The 22057-nt window shown below is 58.2% G+C and overlaps 2 protein-coding genes across 4 annotated transcripts in view; both read right to left on the bottom strand.

Annotated features, from left to right (window-relative positions):
• ADGRG5 (adhesion G protein-coupled receptor G5) overlaps window positions 1-22057 on the bottom strand; it is a 29085-nt gene that overhangs the window by 6262 nt on the left and 766 nt on the right. For 2 of the 3 annotated variants that reach the window (XM_028093809.2, XM_028093775.2), the window contains exons 2-11: window positions 21187-21553; window positions 16854-16955; window positions 16583-16661; window positions 16116-16181; window positions 15772-15928; window positions 15244-15354; window positions 14614-14727; window positions 12964-13116; window positions 12088-12209; window positions 11565-11833 (exon numbers count right to left, since the gene is read on the bottom strand). In XM_028093809.2, the coding sequence (XP_027949610.1) occupies window positions 11565-11833; window positions 12088-12209; window positions 12964-13116; window positions 14614-14727; window positions 15244-15354; window positions 15772-15928; window positions 16116-16181; window positions 16583-16661; window positions 16854-16917 (1135 nt within the window). In that variant the 5' untranslated portion in view covers window positions 16918-16955; window positions 21187-21553. The remainder of the gene's footprint in view (window positions 1-11564; window positions 11834-12087; window positions 12210-12963; window positions 13117-14613; window positions 14728-15243; window positions 15355-15771; window positions 15929-16115; window positions 16182-16582; window positions 16662-16853; window positions 16956-21186; window positions 21554-22057) is intronic. The other variant, XM_028093801.2, reaches the window with a different exon arrangement.
• Window positions 571-9291, bottom strand: LOC148163159 (uncharacterized; the record flags this gene model as incomplete). Its single annotated transcript, XM_088027820.1, has 8 exons — window positions 571-678; window positions 1720-1857; window positions 2182-2232; window positions 3394-3483; window positions 5233-5283; window positions 7759-7806; window positions 8179-8331; window positions 9193-9291. Coding segments are annotated over 8 exons (738 nt in total), but the record flags the coding sequence as incomplete, so codon positions are not given.

The raw sequence follows: 22057 nt of genomic DNA, 5'->3' as shown, positions 1-22057 counted from the left end.
GGAGGTGGAGGGGATGGAGGTGTTGGAGGTGATGGTCGTGGAGGTGTTGGAGGTGGAGGGGATGGAGGTGTCGGAGGTGGAGGGGTTGGAGGTGTCAGAGGTGGAGGGGTTGGAGGTGTCAGAGGTGGAGGGGTTGGAGGTGTTGGAGGTGTTGGAGGTGGAGGTGTTGGAGGTGGAGGGGATGGAGGTGTCGGAGGTGGAGGGGTTGGAGGTGTCGGAGGTGGAGGGGTTGGAGGTGTTGGAGGTGTTGGAGGTGGAGGGGATGGAGGTTTCGGAGGTGGAGGGGTTGGAGGTGTCGGAGGTGGAGGGGTTGGAGGTGTTGGAGGTGATGGTCGTGGAGGTGTTGGAGGTGGAGGGGATGGAGGTGTCGGAGGTGGAGGGGTTGGAGGTGTCGGAGGTGGAGGGGTTGGAGGTGTCGGAGGTGGAGGGGATGGAGGTGTCGGAGGTGGAGGGGATGGAGGTGTCGGAGGTGGAGGGGTTGGAGGTGTCGGAGGTGGAGGGGTTGGAGGTGTTGGAGGTGATGGTCGTGGAGGTATTGGAGGTGGAGGGGATGGAGGTGTCGGAGGTGGAGGGGTTGGAGGTGTCGGAGGTGGAGGGGTTGGAGGTGTCGGAGGTGGAGGGGTTGGAGGTGTCGGAGGTGGAGGGGTTGGAGGTGTCAGAGGTGGAGGGGTTGGAAGTGTCGGAGGTGGAGGGGTTGGAGGTGTTGGAGGTGGAGGGGATGGAGGTGTTGGAGGTGATGGTCGTGGAGGTGTTGGAGGTGGAGGGGATGGAGGTGTCGGAGGTGGAGGGGTTGGAGGTGTCAGAGGTGGAGGGGTTGGAGGTGTCAGAGGTGGAGGGGTTGGAGGTGTTGGAGGTGTTGGAGGTGGAGGTGTTGGAGGTGGAGGGGATGGAGGTGTCGGAGGTGGAGGGGTTGGAGGTGTCGGAGGTGGAGGGGTTGGAGGTGTTGGAGGTGTTGGAGGTGGAGGGGATGGAGGTTTCGGAGGTGGAGGGGTTGGAGGTGTCGGAGGTGGAGGGGTTGGAGGTGTTGGAGGTGATGGTCGTGGAGGTGTTGGAGGTGGAGGGGATGGAGGTGTCGGAGGTGGAGGGGTTGGAGGTGTCGGAGGTGGAGGGGTTGGAGGTGTCGGAGGTGGAGGGGATGGAGGTGTCGGAGGTGGAGGGGTTGGAGGTGTCGGAGGTGGAGGGGTTGGAGGTGTCAGAGGTGGAGGGGTTGGAGGTGTTGGAGGTGGAGGGGATGGAGGTGTTGGAGGTGATGGTCGTGGAGGTGTTGGAGGTGGAGGGGATGGAGGTGTTGGAGGTGATGGTCGTGGAGGTGTTGGAGGTGGAGGGGATGGAGGTGTCGGAGGTGGAGGGGTTGGAGGTGTCGGAGGTGGAGGGGTTGGAGGTGTTGGAGGTGATGGTCGTGGAGGTGTTGGAGGTGGAGGGGATGGAGGTGTCGGAGGTGGAGGGGTTGGAGGTGTCGGAGGTGGAGGGGTTGGAGGTGTCGGAGGTGGAGGGGATGGAGGTGTCGGAGGTGGAGGGGTTGGAGGTGTCGGAGGTGGAGGGGTTGGAGGTGTCGGAGGTGGAGGGGATGGAGGTGTCGGAGGTGGAGGGGATGGAGGTGTCGGAGGTGGAGGGGTTGGAGGTGTCGGAGGTGGAGGGGTTGGAGGTGTTGGAGGTGATGGTCGTGGAGGTATTGGAGGTGGAGGGGATGGAGGTGTCGGAGGTGGAGGGGTTGGAGGTGTCGGAGGTGGAGGGGTTGGAGGTGTCGGAGGTGGAGGGGTTGGAGGTGTCGGAGGTGGAGGGGTTGGAGGTGTCAGAGGTGGAGGGGTTGGAAGTGTCGGAGGTGGAGGGGTTGGAGGTGTTGGAGGTGGAGGGGATGGAGGTGTTGGAGGTGATGGTCGTGGAGGTGTTGGAGGTGGAGGGGATGGAGGTGTCGGAGGTGGAGGGGTTGGAGGTGTCAGAGGTGGAGGGGTTGGAGGTGTCAGAGGTGGAGGGGTTGGAGGTGTTGGAGGTGTTGGAGGTGGAGGTGTTGGAGGTGGAGGGGATGGAGGTGTCGGAGGTGGAGGGGTTGGAGGTGTCGGAGGTGGAGGGGTTGGAGGTGTTGGAGGTGTTGGAGGTGGAGGGGATGGAGGTTTCGGAGGTGGAGGGGTTGGAGGTGTCGGAGGTGGAGGGGTTGGAGGTGTTGGAGGTGATGGTCGTGGAGGTGTTGGAGGTGGAGGGGATGGAGGTGTCGGAGGTGGAGGGGTTGGAGGTGTCGGAGGTGGAGGGGTTGGAGGTGTCGGAGGTGGAGGGGATGGAGGTGTCGGAGGTGGAGGGGTTGGAGGTGTCGGAGGTGGAGGGGTTGGAGGTGTCAGAGGTGGAGGGGTTGGAGGTGTTGGAGGTGGAGGGGATGGAGGTGTTGGAGGTGATGGTCGTGGAGGTGTTGGAGGTGGAGGGGATGGAGGTGTTGGAGGTGATGGTCGTGGAGGTGTTGGAGGTGGAGGGGATGGAGGTGTCGGAGGTGGAGGGGTTGGAGGTGTCGGAGGTGGAGGGGTTGGAGGTGTTGGAGGTGATGGTCGTGGAGGTGTTGGAGGTGGAGGGGATGGAGGTGTCGGAGGTGGAGGGGTTGGAGGTGTCGGAGGTGGAGGGGTTGGAGGTGTCGGAGGTGGAGGGGATGGAGGTGTCGGAGGTGGAGGGGTTGGAGGTGTCGGAGGTGGAGGGGTTGGAGGTGTCCGAGGTGGAGGGGATGGAGGTGTCGGAGGTGGAGGGGATGGAGGTGTCGGAGGTGGAGGGGTTGGAGGTGTCGGAGGTGGAGGGGTTGGAGGTGTTGGAGGTGATGGTCGTGGAGGTATTGGAGGTGGAGGGGATGGAGGTGTCGGAGGTGGAGGGGTTGGAGGTGTCGGAGGTGGAGGGGTTGGAGGTGTCGGAGGTGGAGGGGTTGGAGGTGTCAGAGGTGGAGGGGTTGGAAGTGTCGGAGGTGGAGGGGTTGGAGGTGTTGGAGGTGGAGGGGATGGAGGTGTTGGAGGTGATGGTCGTGGAGGTGTTGGAGGTGGAGGGGATGGAGGTGTCGGAGGTGGAGGGGTTGGAGGTGTCAGAGGTGGAGGGGTTGGAGGTGTCAGAGGTGGAGGGGTTGGAGGTGTTGGAGGTGTTGGAGGTGGAGGTGTTGGAGGTGGAGGGGATGGAGGTGTCGGAGGTGGAGGGGTTGGAGGTGTCGGAGGTGGAGGGGTTGGAGGTGTTGGAGGTGTTGGAGGTGGAGGGGATGGAGGTTTCGGAGGTGGAGGGGTTGGAGGTGTCGGAGGTGGAGGGGTTGGAGGTGTTGGAGGTGATGGTCGTGGAGGTGTTGGAGGTGGAGGGGATGGAGGTGTCGGAGGTGGAGGGGTTGGAGGTGTCGGAGGTGGAGGGGTTGGAGGTGTCGGAGGTGGAGGGGATGGAGGTGTCGGAGGTGGAGGGGTTGGAGGTGTCGGAGGTGGAGGGGTTGGAGGTGTCAGAGGTGGAGGGGTTGGAGGTGTTGGAGGTGGAGGGGATGGAGGTGTTGGAGGTGATGGTCGTGGAGGTGTTGGAGGTGGAGGGGATGGAGGTGTTGGAGGTGATGGTCGTGGAGGTGTTGGAGGTGGAGGGGATGGAGGTGTCGGAGGTGGAGGGGTTGGAGGTGTCGGAGGTGGAGGGGTTGGAGGTGTTGGAGGTGATGGTCGTGGAGGTGTTGGAGGTGGAGGGGATGGAGGTGTCGGAGGTGGAGGGGTTGGAGGTGTCGGAGGTGGAGGGGTTGGAGGTGTCGGAGGTGGAGGGGATGGAGGTGTCGGAGGTGGAGGGGTTGGAGGTGTCGGAGGTGGAGGGGTTGGAGGTGTCGGAGGTGGAGGGGATGGAGGTGTCGGAGGTGGAGGGGATGGAGGTGTCGGAGGTGGAGGGGTTGGAGGTGTCGGAGGTGGAGGGGTTGGAGGTGTTGGAGGTGATGGTCGTGGAGGTATTGGAGGTGGAGGGGATGGAGGTGTCGGAGGTGGAGGGGTTGGAGGTGTCGGAGGTGGAGGGGTTGGAGGTGTCGGAGGTGGAGGGGTTGGAGGTGTCGGAGGTGGAGGGGTTGGAGGTGTCAGAGGTGGAGGGGTTGGAAGTGTCGGAGGTGGAGGGGTTGGAGGTGTTGGAGGTGGAGGGGATGGAGGTGTTGGAGGTGATGGTCGTGGAGGTGTTGGAGGTGGAGGGGATGGAGGTGTCGGAGGTGGAGGGGTTGGAGGTGTCAGAGGTGGAGGGGTTGGAGGTGTCAGAGGTGGAGGGGTTGGAGGTGTTGGAGGTGTTGGAGGTGGAGGTGTTGGAGGTGGAGGGGATGGAGGTGTCGGAGGTGGAGGGGTTGGAGGTGTCGGAGGTGGAGGGGTTGGAGGTGTTGGAGGTGTTGGAGGTGGAGGGGATGGAGGTTTCGGAGGTGGAGGGGTTGGAGGTGTCGGAGGTGGAGGGGTTGGAGGTGTTGGAGGTGATGGTCGTGGAGGTGTTGGAGGTGGAGGGGATGGAGGTGTCGGAGGTGGAGGGGTTGGAGGTGTCGGAGGTGGAGGGGTTGGAGGTGTCGGAGGTGGAGGGGATGGAGGTGTCGGAGGTGGAGGGGTTGGAGGTGTCGGAGGTGGAGGGGTTGGAGGTGTCAGAGGTGGAGGGGTTGGAGGTGTTGGAGGTGGAGGGGATGGAGGTGTTGGAGGTGATGGTCGTGGAGGTGTTGGAGGTGGAGGGGATGGAGGTGTTGGAGGTGATGGTCGTGGAGGTGTTGGAGGTGGAGGGGATGGAGGTGTCGGAGGTGGAGGGGTTGGAGGTGTCGGAGGTGGAGGGGTTGGAGGTGTTGGAGGTGATGGTCGTGGAGGTGTTGGAGGTGGAGGGGATGGAGGTGTCGGAGGTGGAGGGGTTGGAGGTGTCGGAGGTGGAGGGGTTGGAGGTGTCGGAGGTGGAGGGGATGGAGGTGTCGGAGGTGGAGGGGTTGGAGGTGTCGGAGGTGGAGGGGTTGGAGGTGTCGGAGGTGGAGGGGTTGGAGGTGTTGGAGGTGGAGGGGATGGAGGTGTTGGAGGTGATGGTCGTGGAGGTGTTGGAGGTGGAGGGGATGGAGGTGTTGGAGGTGATGGTCGTGGAGGTGTTGGAGGTGGAGGGGATGGAGGTGTCGGAGGTGGAGGGGTTGGAGGTGTCGGAGGTGGAGGGGTTGGAGGTGTTGGAGGTGTTGGAGGTGGAGGGGATGGAGGTTTCGGAGGTGGAGGGGTTGGAGGTGTCGGAGGTGGAGCGGTTGGAGGTGTTGGAGGTGATGGTCGTGGAGGTGTTGGAGGTGGAGGGGATGGAGGTGTCGGAGGTGGAGGGGTTGGAGGTGTCGGAGGTGGAGGGGTTGGAGGTGTCGGAGGTGGAGGGGATGGAGGTGTCGGAGGTGGAGGGGATGGAGGTGTCGGAGGTGGAGGGGTTGGAGGTGTCGGAGGTGGAGGGGTTGGAGGTGTTGGAGGTGATGGTCGTGGAGGTATTGGAGGTGGAGGGGATGGAGGTGTCGGAGGTGGAGGGGTTGGAGGTGTCGGAGGTGGAGGGGTTGGAGGTGTCGGAGGTGGAGGGGTTGGAGGTGTCAGAGGTGGAGGGGTTGGAAGTGTCGGAGGTGGAGGGGTTGGAGGTGTTGGAGGTGGAGGGGATGGAGGTGTTGGAGGTGATGGTCGTGGAGGTGTTGGAGGTGGAGGGGATGGAGGTGTCGGATGTGGAGGGGTTGGAGGTGTCAGAGGTGGAGGGGTTGGAGGTGTCAGAGGTGGAGGGGTTGGAGGTGTTGGAGGTGTTGGAGGTGGAGGTGTTGGAGGTGGAGGGGATGGAGGTGTCGGAGGTGGAGGGGTTGGAGGTGTCGGAGGTGGAGGGGTTGGAGGTGTTGGAGGTGTTGGAGGTGGAGGGGATGGAGGTTTCGGAGGTGGAGGGGTTGGAGGTGTCGGAGGTGGAGGGGTTGGAGGTGTTGGAGGTGATGGTCGTGGAGGTGTTGGAGGTGGAGGGGATGGAGGTGTCGGAGGTGGAGGGGTTGGAGGTGTCGGAGGTGGAGGGGTTGGAGGTGTCGGAGGTGGAGGGGATGGAGGTGTCGGAGGTGGAGGGGATGGAGGTGTCGGAGGTGGAGGGGTTGGAGGTGTCGGAGGTGGAGGGGTTGGAGGTGTTGGAGGTGATGGTCGTGGAGGTATTGGAGGTGGAGGGGATGGAGGTGTCGGAGGTGGAGGGGTTGGAGGTGTCGGAGGTGGAGGGGTTGGAGGTGTCGGAGGTGGAGGGGTTGGAGGTGTCGGAGGTGGAGGGGTTGGAGGTGTCAGAGGTGGAGGGGTTGGAAGTGTCGGAGGTGGAGGGGTTGGAGGTGTTGGAGGTGGAGGGGATGGAGGTGTTGGAGGTGATGGTCGTGGAGGTGTTGGAGGTGGAGGGGATGGAGGTGTCGGAGGTGGAGGGGTTGGAGGTGTCAGAGGTGGAGGGGTTGGAGGTGTCAGAGGTGGAGGGGTTGGAGGTGTTGGAGGTGTTGGAGGTGGAGGTGTTGGAGGTGGAGGGGATGGAGGTGTCGGAGGTGGAGGGGTTGGAGGTGTCGGAGGTGGAGGGGTTGGAGGTGTTGGAGGTGTTGGAGGTGGAGGGGATGGAGGTTTCGGAGGTGGAGGGGTTGGAGGTGTCGGAGGTGGAGGGGTTGGAGGTGTTGGAGGTGATGGTCGTGGAGGTGTTGGAGGTGGAGGGGATGGAGGTGTCGGAGGTGGAGGGGTTGGAGGTGTCGGAGGTGGAGGGGTTGGAGGTGTCGGAGGTGGAGGGGATGGAGGTGTCGGAGGTGGAGGGGTTGGAGGTGTCGGAGGTGGAGGGGTTGGAGGTGTCAGAGGTGGAGGGGTTGGAGGTGTTGGAGGTGGAGGGGATGGAGGTGTTGGAGGTGATGGTCGTGGAGGTGTTGGAGGTGGAGGGGATGGAGGTGTTGGAGGTGATGGTCGTGGAGGTGTTGGAGGTGGAGGGGATGGAGGTGTCGGAGGTGGAGGGGTTGGAGGTGTCGGAGGTGGAGGGGTTGGAGGTGTTGGAGGTGATGGTCGTGGAGGTGTTGGAGGTGGAGGGGATGGAGGTGTCGGAGGTGGAGGGGTTGGAGGTGTCGGAGGTGGAGGGGTTGGAGGTGTCGGAGGTGGAGGGGATGGAGGTGTCGGAGGTGGAGGGGTTGGAGGTGTCGGAGGTGGAGGGGTTGGAGGTGTCGGAGGTGGAGGGGATGGAGGTGTCGGAGGTGGAGGGGATGGAGGTGTCGGAGGTGGAGGGGTTGGAGGTGTCGGAGGTGGAGGGGTTGGAGGTGTTGGAGGTGATGGTCGTGGAGGTATTGGAGGTGGAGGGGATGGAGGTGTCGGAGGTGGAGGGGTTGGAGGTGTCGGAGGTGGAGGGGTTGGAGGTGTCGGAGGTGGAGGGGTTGGAGGTGTCGGAGGTGGAGGGGTTGGAGGTGTCAGAGGTGGAGGGGTTGGAAGTGTCGGAGGTGGAGGGGTTGGAGGTGTTGGAGGTGGAGGGGATGGAGGTGTTGGAGGTGATGGTCGTGGAGGTGTTGGAGGTGGAGGGGATGGAGGTGTCGGAGGTGGAGGGGTTGGAGGTGTCAGAGGTGGAGGGGTTGGAGGTGTCAGAGGTGGAGGGGTTGGAGGTGTTGGAGGTGTTGGAGGTGGAGGTGTTGGAGGTGGAGGGGATGGAGGTGTCGGAGGTGGAGGGGTTGGAGGTGTCGGAGGTGGAGGGGTTGGAGGTGTTGGAGGTGTTGGAGGTGGAGGGGATGGAGGTTTCGGAGGTGGAGGGGTTGGAGGTGTCGGAGGTGGAGGGGTTGGAGGTGTTGGAGGTGATGGTCGTGGAGGTGTTGGAGGTGGAGGGGATGGAGGTGTCGGAGGTGGAGGGGTTGGAGGTGTCGGAGGTGGAGGGGTTGGAGGTGTCGGAGGTGGAGGGGATGGAGGTGTCGGAGGTGGAGGGGTTGGAGGTGTCGGAGGTGGAGGGGTTGGAGGTGTCAGAGGTGGAGGGGTTGGAGGTGTTGGAGGTGGAGGGGATGGAGGTGTTGGAGGTGATGGTCGTGGAGGTGTTGGAGGTGGAGGGGATGGAGGTGTTGGAGGTGATGGTCGTGGAGGTGTTGGAGGTGGAGGGGATGGAGGTGTCGGAGGTGGAGGGGTTGGAGGTGTCGGAGGTGGAGGGGTTGGAGGTGTTGGAGGTGATGGTCGTGGAGGTGTTGGAGGTGGAGGGGATGGAGGTGTCGGAGGTGGAGGGGTTGGAGGTGTCGGAGGTGGAGGGGTTGGAGGTGTCGGAGGTGGAGGGGATGGAGGTGTCGGAGGTGGAGGGGTTGGAGGTGTCGGAGGTGGAGGGGTTGGAGGTGTCCGAGGTGGAGGGGATGGAGGTGTCGGAGGTGGAGGGGATGGAGGTGTCGGAGGTGGAGGGGTTGGAGGTGTCGGAGGTGGAGGGGTTGGAGGTGTTGGAGGTGATGGTCGTGGAGGTATTGGAGGTGGAGGGGATGGAGGTGTCGGAGGTGGAGGGGTTGGAGGTGTCGGAGGTGGAGGGGTTGGAGGTGTCGGAGGTGGAGGGGTTGGAGGTGTCAGAGGTGGAGGGGTTGGAAGTGTCGGAGGTGGAGGGGTTGGAGGTGTTGGAGGTGGAGGGGATGGAGGTGTTGGAGGTGATGGTCGTGGAGGTGTTGGAGGTGGAGGGGATGGAGGTGTCGGAGGTGGAGGGGTTGGAGGTGTCAGAGGTGGAGGGGTTGGAGGTGTCAGAGGTGGAGGGGTTGGAGGTGTTGGAGGTGTTGGAGGTGGAGGTGTTGGAGGTGGAGGGGATGGAGGTGTCGGAGGTGGAGGGGTTGGAGGTGTCGGAGGTGGAGGGGTTGGAGGTGTTGGAGGTGTTGGAGGTGGAGGGGATGGAGGTTTCGGAGGTGGAGGGGTTGGAGGTGTCGGAGGTGGAGGGGTTGGAGGTGTTGGAGGTGATGGTCGTGGAGGTGTTGGAGGTGGAGGGGATGGAGGTGTCGGAGGTGGAGGGGTTGGAGGTGTCGGAGGTGGAGGGGTTGGAGGTGTCGGAGGTGGAGGGGATGGAGGTGTCGGAGGTGGAGGGGTTGGAGGTGTCGGAGGTGGAGGGGTTGGAGGTGTCAGAGGTGGAGGGGTTGGAGGTGTTGGAGGTGGAGGGGATGGAGGTGTTGGAGGTGATGGTCGTGGAGGTGTTGGAGGTGGAGGGGATGGAGGTGTTGGAGGTGATGGTCGTGGAGGTGTTGGAGGTGGAGGGGATGGAGGTGTCGGAGGTGGAGGGGTTGGAGGTGTCGGAGGTGGAGGGGTTGGAGGTGTTGGAGGTGATGGTCGTGGAGGTGTTGGAGGTGGAGGGGATGGAGGTGTCGGAGGTGGAGGGGTTGGAGGTGTCGGAGGTGGAGGGGTTGGAGGTGTCGGAGGTGGAGGGGATGGAGGTGTCGGAGGTGGAGGGGTTGGAGGTGTCGGAGGTGGAGGGGTTGGAGGTGTCGGAGGTGGAGGGGATGGAGGTGTCGGAGGTGGAGGGGATGGAGGTGTCGGAGGTGGAGGGGTTGGAGGTGTCGGAGGTGGAGGGGTTGGAGGTGTTGGAGGTGATGGTCGTGGAGGTATTGGAGGTGGAGGGGATGGAGGTGTCGGAGGTGGAGGGGTTGGAGGTGTCGGAGGTGGAGGGGTTGGAGGTGTCGGAGGTGGAGGGGTTGGAGGTGTCGGAGGTGGAGGGGTTGGAGGTGTCAGAGGTGGAGGGGTTGGAAGTGTCGGAGGTGGAGGGGTTGGAGGTGTTGGAGGTGGAGGGGATGGAGGTGTTGGAGGTGATGGTCGTGGAGGTGTTGGAGGTGGAGGGGATGGAGGTGTCGGAGGTGGAGGGGTTGGAGGTGTCAGAGGTGGAGGGGTTGGAGGTGTCAGAGGTGGAGGGGTTGGAGGTGTTGGAGGTGTTGGAGGTGGAGGTGTTGGAGGTGGAGGGGATGGAGGTGTCGGAGGTGGAGGGGTTGGAGGTGTCGGAGGTGGAGGGGTTGGAGGTGTTGGAGGTGTTGGAGGTGGAGGGGATGGAGGTTTCGGAGGTGGAGGGGTTGGAGGTGTCGGAGGTGGAGGGGTTGGAGGTGTTGGAGGTGATGGTCGTGGAGGTGTTGGAGGTGGAGGGGATGGAGGTGTCGGAGGTGGAGGGGTTGGAGGTGTCGGAGGTGGAGGGGTTGGAGGTGTCGGAGGTGGAGGGGATGGAGGTGTCGGAGGTGGAGGGGTTGGAGGTGTCGGAGGTGGAGGGGTTGGAGGTGTCAGAGGTGGAGGGGTTGGAGGTGTTGGAGGTGGAGGGGATGGAGGTGTTGGAGGTGATGGTCGTGGAGGTGTTGGAGGTGGAGGGGATGGAGGTGTTGGAGGTGATGGTCGTGGAGGTGTTGGAGGTGGAGGGGATGGAGGTGTCGGAGGTGGAGGGGTTGGAGGTGTCGGAGGTGGAGGGGTTGGAGGTGTTGGAGGTGATGGTCGTGGAGGTGTTGGAGGTGGAGGGGATGGAGGTGTCGGAGGTGGAGGGGTTGGAGGTGTCGGAGGTGGAGGGGTTGGAGGTGTCGGAGGTGGAGGGGATGGAGGTGTCGGAGGTGGAGGGGTTGGAGGTGTCGGAGGTGGAGGGGTTGGAGGTGTCGGAGGTGGAGGGGTTGGAGGTGTTGGAGGTGGAGGGGATGGAGGTGTTGGAGGTGATGGTCGTGGAGGTGTTGGAGGTGGAGGGGATGGAGGTGTTGGAGGTGATGGTCGTGGAGGTGTTGGAGGTGGAGGGGATGGAGGTGTCGGAGGTGGAGGGGTTGGAGGTGTCGGAGGTGGAGGGGTTGGAGGTGTCGGAGGTGGAGGGGATGGAGGTGTCGGAGGTGGAGGGGTTGGAGGTGTCAGAGGTGGAGGGGATGGAGGTGTTGGAGGTGATGGTCGTGGAGGTGTTGGAGGTGATGGTCGTGGAGGTGTTGGAGGTGGAAGGGTTGGAGGTGTTGAAGGTGATGGTCGTGGAGGTGTTGGAGGTGGAGGGGATGGAGGTGTTGGAGGTGATGGTCGTGGAGGTGTTGGAGGTGATGGTCGTGGAGGTGTTGGAGGTGGAGGGGATGGAGGTGTTGGAGGTGATGGTCGTGGAGGTGTTGGAGGTGGAGGGGATGGAGGTGTTGGAGGTGATGGTCGTGGAGGTGTTGGAGGTGATGGTCGTGGAGGTGTTGGAGGTGGAGGGGATGGAGGTGTTGGAGGTGATGGTCGTGGAGGTGTTGGAGGTGGAGGGGATGGAGGTGTTGGAGGTGGAGGGGTTGGAGGTGTTGAAGGTGATGGTCGTGGAGGTGTTGGAGGTGGAGGGGATGGAGGTGTTGGAGGTGATGGTCGTGGAGGTGTTGGAGGTGATGGTCGTGGAGATGTTGGAGGTGGAGGGGATGGAGGTGTTGGAGGTGATGGTCGTGGACGTGTTGGAGGTGGAGGGGATGGAGGTGTTGGAGGTGATGGTCGTGGAGGTGTTGGAGGTGGAGGTGGCAATGGAGGTGTTGGAGGTAGAATCAATAAGAACAGTAGAGTAGAAAGTAGTGGTGAGTGTTGACAGGGATGATGAACCGTGCTCATGATGTGGTCACCATGATGAGGCAGAGGAGAAGAGAAGGGCAGGAGGGGGTAGACGCCCTATCTGGCCAGAAGCCTCAGGAAGCAAGAGGGGAGGGAGGCTCTGCTTACCCCAGCCCACTGCACAGAGCTTGAGCAAGTATCGGCGGATGTAGATGTTGTAGACGCGCCCAAGGAGGAGGTAGAGGTTGAAGCCTTCGATGGCCATCCAGGTGAGGCAACTGAGCAGGGCAAAGTGCAGGATGGCGGCCACCGCTGTGCACGCTGCCCCAGACGCGGGGGGCATGGCCAGCGCAGGACTCAGCAGGAAGGCGACATTCAGGAGCAGCACGGAGGCATGCAGGTTCATGTGGATGCGTGTTATGGAATCACCCTGCTTCCTGCGGGTGGAAGCAGGGCCTTCCGTGGCCTGGGGACATCACCCAGACCATGCCACCCCCCGGGGCTCATGGACACACCACTGAGGTTGAGGGGGGCAGGAACAGAACAACAGCCACACGGCAAGGCTGGTCTCCTGCCTCCCAGCCTCCATCACCGTGAGAAGCCCACCCCCCTCTGGGGGATCAGTTAGGTAAGAAGGAGGGGTGCTGAACAGCAGTGGGTGGGCAGGCCCGGCATGGGAGCAGGGGCGTACCTGGCTTGGCAGTGCAGCAGGATACTGAGAAGCGAGGCCACGACGGAGATGCTACAGCCCACCAGGGAGATGTACGTGAGAGGCGCCAGCAGCTCTCCTGGGACTGGGGCTGGGGACAGTTGCTGCAGGAACGAAGGGGGAACGGGAGACAGAAGCACAGAAATGCCCTCCCCACGGTGACAGGGACCTGCTAAGACCTCAGCTCCAAACTCCCCTGTCTCACCACAAACCTCACCATGGTCCTGGCTTGAAAAAAACAAAAACAAAAAAACCCTGGCAGACACAATGGATTTTGCCCGCCTCAACTCCATCTCCCCTTTCTCTATGAGAACCTCCCCTCCCTCACTGTCTACGCACATGGGCGGTCCCACTGTGTGTGGACAGGTGCACTAGGCCTGACTTATCAGAGCCCTGTGATAAGTCACTCCTGCCCAGTGATTGGTTGAGGGATGGGAATGTGACACACTCCAAGGCAGTGAGACTCTAATCCCAAGACTAGCCGGCAGAATTGGGTAAGAGAAGCTCTCGTTCTACTGGCCTAAAAGCTAGCAGGACATGAGCCTGGATCTGCTAGCAGCCATATTATTATCCTGTGGGGAAATTCTGTCTGAAGGCTAGGCCAGCACAAAGCAAGCACAGTTGGGAGACAGAGCTAGAGCCCTGTCTTGGTGATACTGAGCGTCTGGATCAAGCCATGCTTGAAGCCTAACATAGCTTCTTCAGCAACATGAGTTCATAAGTTTCTCTTTTTGCCTCCTTAAGCCCATCTGAGTTGGATTTTCTGTCCCCTACACCAGGCTTTGCCTGCTCCTTTTCCTTAGACACGGGGCCCTTTATAACTTTGACTCCCCTTACACGGACTGGATGCATACATACCATGAGAACAGCAAAGTAGCTGAGGTGATTGCAGCGGCAGAGCACCTGGGAAGGTGAGGGCTTCTCCGTGCGACAGCCCTCGGGGCTCCAGAGCCCCCAGTAATGTTCGCTGGCTCCTTCCTTCCAGAAAACACAGGTCACCGTGTAGCCTTCCTAAGGGGAGAGGCTGGGGTTGGGTGCATCCAAGGGGTGTGGGGAATGGCCGTGGGTCAGAGTCTGGAAACTGTAGGGGCCAAAGTTGATTCAACTGCACCCTAGTCAACATTTTACCAGACACTGGCTGGGCTTTGGCATCAGACAGACCCAGATTCCAGCCTCACCTCTACTCTGGACTCTCAGAGTGACCTGGGCAAGTTGTCGAGCTTCTCTGAGCTTCAGTTTATTCATCTGCAAAATGGGATCATCTATAGCCAAGTCTCAGGGTTGGTATTAAATTACAGGCAGTGAGGAATCTTGAAGGCCCAGCTCTGGCTGGACAGTAGGTGCTCTATAATCAACTGTCCCCTTTTCCTTCCTTCCCATGGGGAACAACAATGGTGCAGACCCATGCCCAGCGTGAGGGAGAGACTCACATGCAGACAACCGTGAAGCCAAGCCATGTGGGTGGACGGGTGGGGGGAGTGACACAGGCAGTGCCATGGAACACCACTGAGGAAAGAACCTTTGCAGGGCAAAGGTTCAGAGCAAAGAAAAGAAAGGATGGAGAAATTGAGAGTGCAACGCAGTCCCGAAGAGGCTGACGGGAAGTCAGGGCAGACCATAGAGGCTCTGGGCTTTTCAGGAATGCCAGGGCCAGAAGAGCGGAGGCATCAGAGCTTATGCCCACCCAGCAGCCCTTCTCCCTTCCTCCAGGATCAGCTTCTGCACTTCTCTGGAGGACCCACACCTCCCCCCATGGCAGGTCAGATGAATCCAGCCCAGTCCCTGAGCCATGTGACCCGGGCCTGGCCAATCCACACGTTCCATCGACCTGGTTCAGAGATGGACACATGACCCAGCTAGACCTTTAGGACTCTGTTCTGGGACCCTGGTTTGCACTGATGAGGAAGAGCCTTCTGGGAAGAGGGGATGGAGGTCCAGGACTTTAGCTGCCATCTTGCTAGAGCAGAGAGCCAAGGCAGGAAACCATTGCTGAGAGATGGAAAGAGGCTGAGCCAGGATGGCATTATATCAGCCCCTGGATCCAGCCATGCCTGAAGCTTGACAGCTCTGGACATTTCATTTACGGGAGCCAATCAATTCCCTTTTGTGCTTAAGCTGGCTTGACTTGGCTTTGTATCATTTGCAACTCAAAGAGTCCTGCCTAGGGGGCGCCTGGGTGCCTCATTTGGTTAAGCTTCCCACTCTTGATCTCAGCTCAGGTCTTGATCTCAGGGTCCTGAGCCCAAGCCCGGCAGTGGGCTCCACGCTGGGTATGGCACCTACCTAAAGAGAAAAAAAAAAAAAAAAAAAAAAATCCTGCCTACTGCAGTAAGTAAAACCTTCTCTCTGATTTCTTTGACAGGAATTTTCAAACTGTGATAGATTTGAAATCGTTTGTTTTCAGAATGCTTCCACAGATTTGGGTTTAGTCAAGCCAAAATTCAACAGGAGAGCCACAAGGGGGCAGGGGTGAGGTGGAAATGGGGGCACCCGCCCTCCCAAAAGTACCAGGCTTTGGTTGTGCCAGAAGCTGATGTTGATGGGCTCACTGAGGTTGCTCACGTGTCCATGACCCAGCTGGGCTCCCAAGACATAGTTATTGAGCAGAGATGAGTTGGTATTCTGGAAGGACAGCAGAAGAAGGGCTGACTGCAGGGGACGCAGGGAGAGACCGGCTGAGGGCTGAGAGCCCCCCTTCACCAGCCCCTTCCCCCGAATGAGAGCAAGCAGCATGCCTGTCACGTGTTCAGCATGGGCCAGCCTCGCAGCCTTCACATACGCTGTCCCCTCCACCTAGAAAGCTGTCCTCTCCCCTTCACCTCTCTGCCATGTGCTGAGTATATTCCAGCCTCCATCCTAACTAACCACCTATCCTAACTCACTTTCAAAGCCAAGGTTAAAAGGCACCTTTGTCTATCTCCCACCTAGGGACAGGCGCACACGTACGTTCCCTATAAGTGGGCCTTCCCACAATTCTCTCTTCCCACTGAGGCCCAGAAGGGGCAATGGCTGGGTGCACGATGGGCTGGTCCCACCAGGTGCCGGTCCCTGCCCCAAGGCCAGCCGATGGCCTGGATGCCCACAGTGCCCCCAGGAAGGGGCCGGCGCCCACCCTGCTTGGCCCACCAAGGCAGTGACCTGGAAAAAGTAGTCCGTGGAGAAGTAGATGCAGATGAGACGCAGCTCCCTGGGGGAGTCCCTGCAGGCGTCCTGGGTCAGCTCGGCCGGGAACTGCATGGCATGTGAGACCTGCGGAGGGGGCACGGACAGGCTGAGCCTGGTATCCGCGGCCTGCAGAGCCAGCCCCCGTGCCTTCACTGCTCCCACCTTCTTGTGAAGCCTGCCCGGCCTTACCCCAGGCATTTCATTCCTCTGAGCCACCACCTAGGACCCTGGATCCCCTGGCCTCTCCCACTGCTGCCTCCCCCACCCCCCCACAGACCTGCAAAAGCAGGAAGAGGATGCCGCTCTTGAGGGGCGACAGAGCACCCCCTTTCCCATCATTCGCATGAGGAACATCGGCCCCATTTTACAGAGGAGGCACCTCACAGCTATGAGGCCAGACCGGATTAGTTTGGGTGGGGGGAGGGGAGTCCAGACCTTAAGCCCTTGGAGGATTTCTGGGGTAGAGGCACTGGCTGCCCCCAACCCCCAACCACCTCTGACCTGGGGGACCCCCTTCATGGTGGCGCTGCTCAGCGACAGGCCGGCGAAGTTGCAGCCCAGCTTGAAGATCAGTGACTGGATGGTGGGCGTCTGCAAGGTCAGGTTGCTGCCCCTGAAGCTGGCGTTCAACAGCTTGCACTCCAGGCCCCGGATGAGGCTGAGGGCGAGAGAGCTGACTAGGGTCCGCAGTGGGCTTGGGGGCAGGAGGGGGGGTACCCCAGGCGGCTGGAAGGGCGGGGCCTCCCCCAACCCCATCGGCCTCTCCCATCTCCGGACCTCTGCACACGCAGCGCCCCTGGCACACCCCTACCTCTCCACCCCACTCATCCACGTCTCCTGATTACCTCTCTTTCTGGTCCAGCTTTGTTGACACCTCCTTCAGGAAGCCTTTTCTGGCTTTTCTCTGCTGGCTGCGTGAAATGCCCCATAGTCCCTGTGCTTCCCTGGCCACTCATCAGCACTATCCCCTCACCCGCAGCTGTGTGGCCATTAGATCACAGACCCTCGAGAGCCTGATTCGAGTCTTGCAGCACCTTCCCAGAAAAATGCAGAGACCCAGGATTCTGCACCGGGTTTCATGGCATCCATAGTTAAAGGCCCTCAACCAGAGAGCAGACTTGATGAGGGCAGGATATGTTTATCCTGTATCTCAAAAGCCTAGTGCCAGGCACACAGTAGGTACTCAATAAATGCATGTTGAATAAATGATTAATGGTCCCCACTGGACAACCCCGGACCACTGATTAAAGGCTCAAGCTGGGGGTGGGAGGCACAGCTGAATCTGGGTGGACAGGAGGCCCTCCTGACTCACTCAGCAAGAGAAGTCGAGTTGTGGCTTCTGGCCATCACCTCCAGTTTCTCCATCCAGAGCAGGGGTTCTTGGGATGTCTCTGTGCGGAGCAAGTCAGACCTCGACTTCGGCCTCTGTCCCTGGGCCTTCCACCCCAGCCTCAGCCTTGCTGCTGCCCCAGGAGGGCCGCAATGCCCCCTTTCAAGCTCCCTTGGTTCGAGGCATCCCCCTTCCACGTCACAGGCAGGGGCCCGGGCTAGGATTGCCCCCCAGCTCAGCAGCACCCTCTTACCCACTGTCTCACTCTGAGAAGTCATGAAGCACAGGCAGAGGAAAAAGGTCCCCCAGCAATCCATGTCCTGTGCCCAGTCTCTTCCAAGAACTGGCTCCCACCCTGGAAAAGATGCATGTCATTGCCATTGTGGTAAGAGAGTGACCTCTCACTTCTAGGTGCCTGGCATGTCCCAAGGGTAGGGTATCTAGCATCTTAATTGATCCTTGTTACTCCTGCATTTCACAGATGGGGAAACTGAGGCTCAGGGCGCAAGTGGTCTTGCTCTGCGTGAGGCCCCCTGAGCCAGGTCTCTGACCCCAGAAGCCCTGTTGGTTCAGAAATGCCTGTCAGTAGTAGCTCTGCCCGTCACTCCCCATCCCCAAAAATGGCCTCTCTGGGGGCTTCTCCGGGGCCCTGACTTCACCCAGAGGGGAAGTCTGCTTGGGAGCAAGCAACATGGAACCCTGTCCAGCTCTGTCATTGATCCACCATGTGACTTTGGGCAAGGGTCTGTCCCGCCCAGCCTTCGTTTTCTGTGGTTTTAAAAATAAACTAAGAAACTTCTGCTTAAATATAGCAAATTTATGTCAAACCCCCTGGAACACCACTAAAATGAGAGTGAGTGAATAAAATGGGCACAGAGCCAGGAAGACAGAACAAGGGGAGAGAAGACAACAGCAGGCAAGAAATGTTAGCAAAACTCTGGAGGCTCCAAAGCAGGTGGCCACATGGTCCTACATCAAGCAGACCATAAAAAGTTGAGCCTGAGTGTCTGCAGTGGGGAGAGGTGTGGAGTGAGGGGAGGGGACAGGGAGAAGCCTCACAACCCTGGGAACACTTGAGAACTAGAGGCATCGAGAAACTCTGAAAGCAGGGATGAGGGGTGAAACCAAAAAAAAATGGGAGAGAGACGCTTATGAGTCTTTTTTTTTTTTAAGAGAGAAAGTATGCATGAGCTGAGGGCAGGGGGTGGGGGGCAAAGGGGCAGAGGAAGAGGGAGAGAGAGAAGCCCAAGCAGTCTCCACGCTCAGCAAAGGGTCCGACACAGGACTTGATCTCACGACCCTGAGATCATGACCTGAGCCGAAATCAAGAGTCAGATGCTTAAAGGACTGAGCCACCCAGGTGCCCGGTTGTGAGTCTTTAAAGTGACCAGTTGGGGGCCCGGATCTCCTCTGCCACCTGGGGTATCCAGGACCACTGTCACCACCCTACCACCCTCAACCCCACCCCGACATAAAGTTCATTCCCTGGAGACAGTGCATGATAATCTGAGGGGCAGGGTGGGATGCCATTCAGGTATAGAAAAACTAAACCATATTTCTTCCCCACCTCCTCCTCCACTCAGCTTCCAGAAGCCGGCAGCAGCCAGGCGATGATATTCTAAAACAGAAGAAAATTCTTCTCTAAAGAACTGGCCATTCCAAGAGAAGTTTCCTATAGCCGCAGATATTTTGGTGTTCCTCAGTGAAATGGCCAGGACCAAACTTAGGTTAAAGCTTTCCCAATCATCAGCCCTGACAAGCAGTTACGCTTTAGTGCTGCACTCTTAAAAGATGACTTAAAAGTCAACCAAGGATCATTGTAGGTATTTTAAAGCATATACCCCCATCAGAAGGCTGCTGGAGGTTGCGCTCCAAGAGAATGAGGGAGTAAGTCATGAAAGACAACATAGGGTATAGGAAACCCCACCAGAGAAGAGATGATCCATAGTGATGTCCATAATGACATAAAAAAGGAGCACCGTGTATCACTGCCTAGAAAGAGCCAGTTGAACATAACACACATAATGTAATCACATGTATGGAAATTTATGCTAATATACATGTTTAGGCCTAGGAGGGTATCTAGAAGAATGGTCGCCAAAATGTTAATAATGTTATATGGGGAAGAGGATTCCTTTCTTTTTTAGGTTTTCCGTAGAGTTCGAATTTTCTACAGCAAACATGTATTACCCTCACAACAGAAAAATAAGTCTTTAATGCTTAGAATTTTTTTTGCTCCAAATGACTACCATTATGGAAAAAGTAATGGTGGCATATTGTTTATGAAAAACAAAAAACATGTTGCAAAGCAATGTAATCCAATCCTTGTAAAAGTCACATTTCTTATATATGCAAGCTCCGAAAGATGCAGGCGTCACCTGTGGGTGATGACGTTTGGAGTCTACCTGTTTTGGGTTCCCAGATTTCCTAATGTTACCCCGTACATTATAGTTACACGTTTCTCAATTTTTATTTGTCCTTCAGATAGTTGTTGTTGTTTGTTTTTTAAAGAGGCTCCACACCCAGCGTGGAGCCCAACGCAGGGCTTGAACTCACAAGCCTGAGATCAAGACCTGAGCTGCGGATCAAGAATCAGATGCTTGACCGACTGAGCCACCCAGGCGCCCCTGCTTTTCAGATAGTTTAGAAATTTACATCTTTCAAATCCAAACAATAAGTAAGTCCACAAAGGCATGAAATGCAAAGTGTTCCTTCCTCCTGTGTCACCCAACTACTCCCTTCCCAGTTAGTCACCCTCAGATGACTACTGCTATTAGTGTTTGGTGAATCTGCCCAAGTTTCAAATAAACATAAGCATATATGATTCTCCTCATCCTATATGGAAAAAAAAGGTAGCACACTCACTACTATTCTGCACCTCACTTTTTTCGCTTGAAAATACATCTTGGAGAGCTTTCCATAACAGTACTTAGAGTTTTCACTTTCTCTTCTCCAACTACATAGTCTAACGTTGGAGGGATAAGCACTAACTTATGCAGCAGGTGCCCTCAGAACAGCTGGGTGTGTGGGTCCCCGTCTTTGCTTCCTTCCAACAGTGCACCTGCCCTGACATTTCGCACATGTGCAAGTTCACCATCTGCCCATTTTTATTTTATCTTCGACTCTTCCTTACCATCTTCTCAAAACTCTTTACATAGTAGGGAAATTAGCTCGTTGTCTGTGAGTTGCAAACATGTTTCCTAGTTTATCATTTGCCTTTGAACATTACATATGGTCCTTTTGTCATGTAGAAGTCCTTTTCTATGTGTATAATTTTTGTGTAATCAGAATCACCTGTATTTTTCTCTTTTGGCTTCTGGATTTTGAGTCATAGCTAGAAGGGCCTACCCCGCTCCAATAACAAAGGAATTCTCCTAAGTTTCTCCTAGGACTTTTGAGGTTTCATTGTTCACATTGGAACCCTAGTCCATTTGCGTCGATCCTGGAATACAGTATGAGATGGGGATGCAGTGTTTTTTCCTGGGTGGTCCCATCCATTTATCTTAACATTATTTATTAATATCTGTGTTTCTTTGAAAAGAGAATAGAAGGGCTCCTGGGTGACTCAGTCAGTTAATCATCTGACTCTTGGTTTCTGCTCAGGTCACGATCTCAGGGTCGTGGGATTGAGCCCTGGTCGGGCTACATGCTCAGTGGGGAGTCTGCTTGAGAATCTCTCTCTCCCTCTCTCTCTCTGCCCCTAACCCGCGCCACCCCCTCTCTCTCTCAAATAAATAAATCTTTTTTTTAAGATTTCATTTATTTATTTGACAGAGAGAGAGACAGCGAGAGAGGGAACACAAGCAGGGGGAGTAGGAGAGAGAGAAGCAGGCTTCCCGCAGAACAGGGAGCCCGAAGCAGGGCTCGATCCCAGGACCCTGGGATCATGACCCAAGCCAAAGGCAGACGCTTAACAACTGAGCCACCCAGGTGCCCCTGAAATAAATAAATCTTTAAAAAGAGAGAGAGAGAATAGAGACTTTGGTTGGAGTCATAGAGTGCTGGGTTCTTATTCATTTGGTCACTTGGTTATTTATTTGGCTGTGTTACCTTGGGCAATTCTCAGAACCGCAGAGAAGAGGGGAGGGAAAGGATTTGAGGAGACAAGGGAAGCACTGGATGAAACAATTTGAAATGTTTCAGATGAGAAGATTGAGGGCGCAATAGGGCAGACTGGATCTTGGGTCATCTTGTCCATCCCCTCTCTGTGTGAATGGGAAAACTGAGGCCCAGATCATAATGTGGATTTGACCTTCAGGGTCTGGACTGTAAGGGCTGGACCCCAGGCCCTTGGCCACCCTGCTCTGTGTCTACAGAGGGAAGAGGGGCCTAACCCCACAACCAGCTGGAGAAATCAAGGCCAAAGAAGAAGTGACACCTCCTTCAAGTACCCCCAAATAGCTGTGGTTTCCACTCCGTTTCCCAGGGACAAACCACAATCCTCACTTCTGCTTGAGACTTCCAGCACCCCTCTCCCCAGCCCTTCAGAGAGGCCACCATGCATTGTCACCCCACACCCTTGCCCCTCTCACCGTCCACTCTGCAACTCATTATCTGGGGCTCCCCGGGAAACAGAACTCCCTTACCTGATGTCCAAAATGGTTCCAGTTGATCGTGGGGAAACTGGAAACCGCACAGGGGTTTGCCTGGGGTTACGGCAGGCCAGTGGTCAAGCTGGAACTCAAACCAAGAGCTCCAGGCTCCAAGTCAAGTGCTCTCCCCACGCTGTGCACTGCAGCCTCCCCAAGATGGTTGGGTGGCTGAGTTGCTCTACGGATGAGTAAGACTCTATCTAGAGAGATGAGGAAACATGCAGAGTGCAGGCCAGAGCCTTTGGAAGATGCAAATTTGATAACCATCTCCAGTATTCAGTCCCTGGGCTGTGACATTGGGCAATAAGTCCACTTCTCCATGCTTCAGGGTTTCTTGTCCATAAAATGAGGCCAAGGAGACCTATTTCCCAGGGAGAGAGACTCAGAGACATTTCCACAATCCCCGCTGCAAGGTTAGGGTTCCAACCCAAAGCCCCAGCCAGGGATGTATCTGAGCATAAGACTTGGGACCCCCTGCCTTCCTCCCTGGGGCTGACCATGCATGACCCGCCCCCCCCCAGCCCACCCTGTCTCCGACAGCACCAGGCCTGCTGAGCCAGTCACACCCCTGTACATGGCCCCTCTGCCCCTCCCAAACAACAACTCCTGCTAGACACGAGCCGGAGCTCCCACCGCTGGCCTCACCCCGGCCTGGGTGAGGAGTGAACCGGTGGTCTCTGCAGAAAATCACTGACAAGTACCATTCTTAGCCCCATTTTACAGGCAGGGAAAGGGAGGCCATGCCAGGCCCAACACAGAGTCTGCGACCTAGCCAGCACCAGAGCCATTTCCCTGAGACATACTGTCCCCAGGCTCCAGTCCCGGTCACTCGGAGAGGAATGGCCCCTGCTCACATTTGCCCAGT

The sequence above is a fragment of the Eumetopias jubatus genome, unplaced genomic scaffold, assembly GCF_037043125.1.
Source record: "Eumetopias jubatus isolate StellerSeaLion01/CBP00866 unplaced genomic scaffold, mEumJub1_p1.0 scaffold_10, whole genome shotgun sequence".
Classification (NCBI taxonomy): domain Eukaryota; kingdom Metazoa; phylum Chordata; class Mammalia; order Carnivora; family Otariidae; genus Eumetopias; species Eumetopias jubatus.
This window is presented reverse-complemented; position numbering and strand designations above follow the sequence as displayed.